The sequence below is a fragment of the Penaeus monodon genome, chromosome 3, assembly GCF_015228065.2.
Source record: "Penaeus monodon isolate SGIC_2016 chromosome 3, NSTDA_Pmon_1, whole genome shotgun sequence".
NCBI lineage: Eukaryota > Metazoa > Arthropoda > Malacostraca > Decapoda > Penaeidae > Penaeus > Penaeus monodon.
In genome coordinates, this window is record NC_051388.1 from 6597611 (window position 1) to 6600110 (window position 2500).

Here is a 2500-nt window from a genome sequence, read left to right on the forward strand (position 1 = left end):
CCCCTTTCCCTCCGCCCCCTCCACCCTATAGCCACCCCATAGCCACCCCATAGCGACCCCATAGCCACCCCATAGCCACCCCCTTTCCCTCCGCCCCCTCCACCCCCATCCGACCTACCTGCTTGCCCTTGAATTCGATCTGGAAATTCTTGGCCGACTCCTGCGTGACTCTCCCGCCGAAGTCCAGTTGGTACACCTGCGAGTTCTCGTTCCAGAGCGGCGCCTTGTTGTGCATCACGAACTGGCGGTGTCGGGGCGTCGGCGAGCCCGAGCTGTCGCCGCTTCCGCTGCCGCCGCCGCCGCCGCCGCCGCCCAGGCTGCCGTCGCTCCGGCCGCGCGACCGTCGGAGCTGCGGAGGCGGGTTAGGGGTAAGTATGATGATAATGATTGTGATGATGATAGGGATGGTAACAGCAGCAGCAACAACAACAACAACAACAATAATAATAAGTAATTTAGAGCGCGGCAACAAGCTCATGTTACTTTACCCAAACTGCAATTATCAGTTTCGTGTACTTCAAATTATCTTCTGTGTGCAATGGCTAGCATTACCCTTCTCGTATCAGCAAGATTGACAGGTGTGTCCGCTACTACTGCACCACAAGCAACGGATACACATAAGCGGATTAAAAGCATAAAAAAACACCAAATTTATTTTTCAAAACAAGTGTGATTACGTCCTTCCTCCTCATCCCCCCCCCTGATCCAACTCCCCCACTACCCCACCTCCTACCCCCTTCCTATTCCTCATTCTTTCGTTTCCTCATTCACTGTAGCGAAATACGGCCCTGAAATTAGAAGGTGGGAAGAAAATCTCCCTCCTATTCTTTTTTTTTCTCCTTCCCCTCTATAGCCCTCCTCCTCTACCTTCATCACGTCCTTCTTCATCTCTTCCCTTCTATCTCTCCTTCCTGCACTCTCGCCTTCTCCTCATCTACCCACTCATTCTTCTCTTTCACCTATTCCATCTTCTTCCCTTTCTCCATCTCCTCCTCCTTCTTTTCCTCCACCTCCACTTTATTCCTCAGCTGCGTCTTCTGAAACGTCTCGAGGTTCCTATAGTTGAACAAGGAAAAAGGGACCTCCACCTTCTCTCCCTTTTTCCTTCCTCCTCCACCACCTCCCCTCCCCCCCCCTCCTCCACCACCTCCTCCCCCCTCCACCTCCTCCACCCCCTCCACCTCCCCTCCACCTCCTCCACCCCTCCTCCCCCCTCCACCTCCTCCACCACCTCCTCCACCACCTCCTCCACCCCCACTACCTTATTCCTCAGCTGCGTCTTCTGAAACGTCTCGAGGTCCCTGTAGTTGGACGAGGAACAGAGGACCTCTGCGTCGCTCGAGCAGTGAACGACCTCATCATCACTGCTCTCCACTGTGCCACGTCGCTGTCTCCGCCGGGAGAGCAGCGGCGAATTCAACAAGTGTTTCCTTTGAAAGGGAAGGTTTGGTCAGAAGCATGTAATGATCATAAATATTTTCATAATATGATATGGTAATATTTAAATACTATAATATACATGATACGATATGATCACGATGATATATCATAATAATATAATATTGTGATAATATATGATCATGATAATGTTGATTGGAATATAATGATTATAATTATGATTTGTATTGGAATGCTTAAAATGGTGATATATAAAATTTAACACGATTTAGATTAAGTAATATTTGCTTGTGATGGTAATAACATTTAGAATTAATATAAACTGATGATTGTTTAATTAGCTAGAATAATCAAAAGCAAAAAAAATCAGTGATATAGAAAGTAAAATAACACAGATAATCCATGGCTAATTAACATAATGCATAAATTCTTAATTATCTGCTGGACTGGCTAACTCAATCAGCTGACTTGATAGGTGAATGAGAGATAAACTGACTAACTACAAACCAAAGACCAGTCAGTAATTGACTTACTGAATGAGTGACTCATAGACTGACTTCAAAAATGGATGAATGAGTAAATCCTAAAGTGATCTATTAAAAGAATTATCATCTTATTAACTGCCCAACCAACTAACAAACCGACTGCTTGGGAGAACAACAAACTGACTCACTCACTGACTATTTGACTGAGCGAGTGACTTCCGGGGCCCTTAAAGCAAGCTGTGACTTACTAGCGCCTGCCTGCGTGGCATGACCTGACTTGCCTGACTGACCTGATGGGCGACGAGGACTGGTGGCGCCGCGCCTTCCGCGTCTTGACGGGCGTGGAGGGAATGCTCTTGCTGGCGTGGGCGGAGGAGATCGGCGGCGAGTGCGAGGGCGTGGGCGAGTGCGAGGGCGTATGGGCGGCCGGGTTGAGGCGTCGGGCGGCCTCGGGGGTGGGCTGGTGCCTGGGGGTGGGCGGGGGCTGGGGGGTTCCCTGGCACTCCCTCTGCAGCGCCGCCAGCCGCTCGACCAGCGCGCTCTCCTGGGAAACGCTTCCTATAGTCAATGGTGTCTGGCGGGGGGGGGGGGGGGGGGCTGAGGTGAGGGAGCTCTAT

The 2500-nt window shown here is 50.3% G+C and overlaps 1 protein-coding gene across 1 annotated transcript in view; it reads right to left on the reverse strand.

The window, feature by feature from the left end:
* LOC119584990 (tubby-like F-box protein 13) overlaps positions 1 to 2500 on the reverse strand; it is a 10220-nt gene that overhangs the window by 4476 nt on the left and 3244 nt on the right. The window contains exons 3-5 of the mRNA XM_037933602.1: positions 2174 to 2427; positions 1262 to 1430; positions 119 to 349 (exon numbers count right to left, since the gene is read on the reverse strand). Coding sequence (XP_037789530.1) covers positions 119 to 349; positions 1262 to 1430; positions 2174 to 2427 — 654 coding nt within the window. The remainder of the gene's footprint in view (positions 1 to 118; positions 350 to 1261; positions 1431 to 2173; positions 2428 to 2500) is intronic.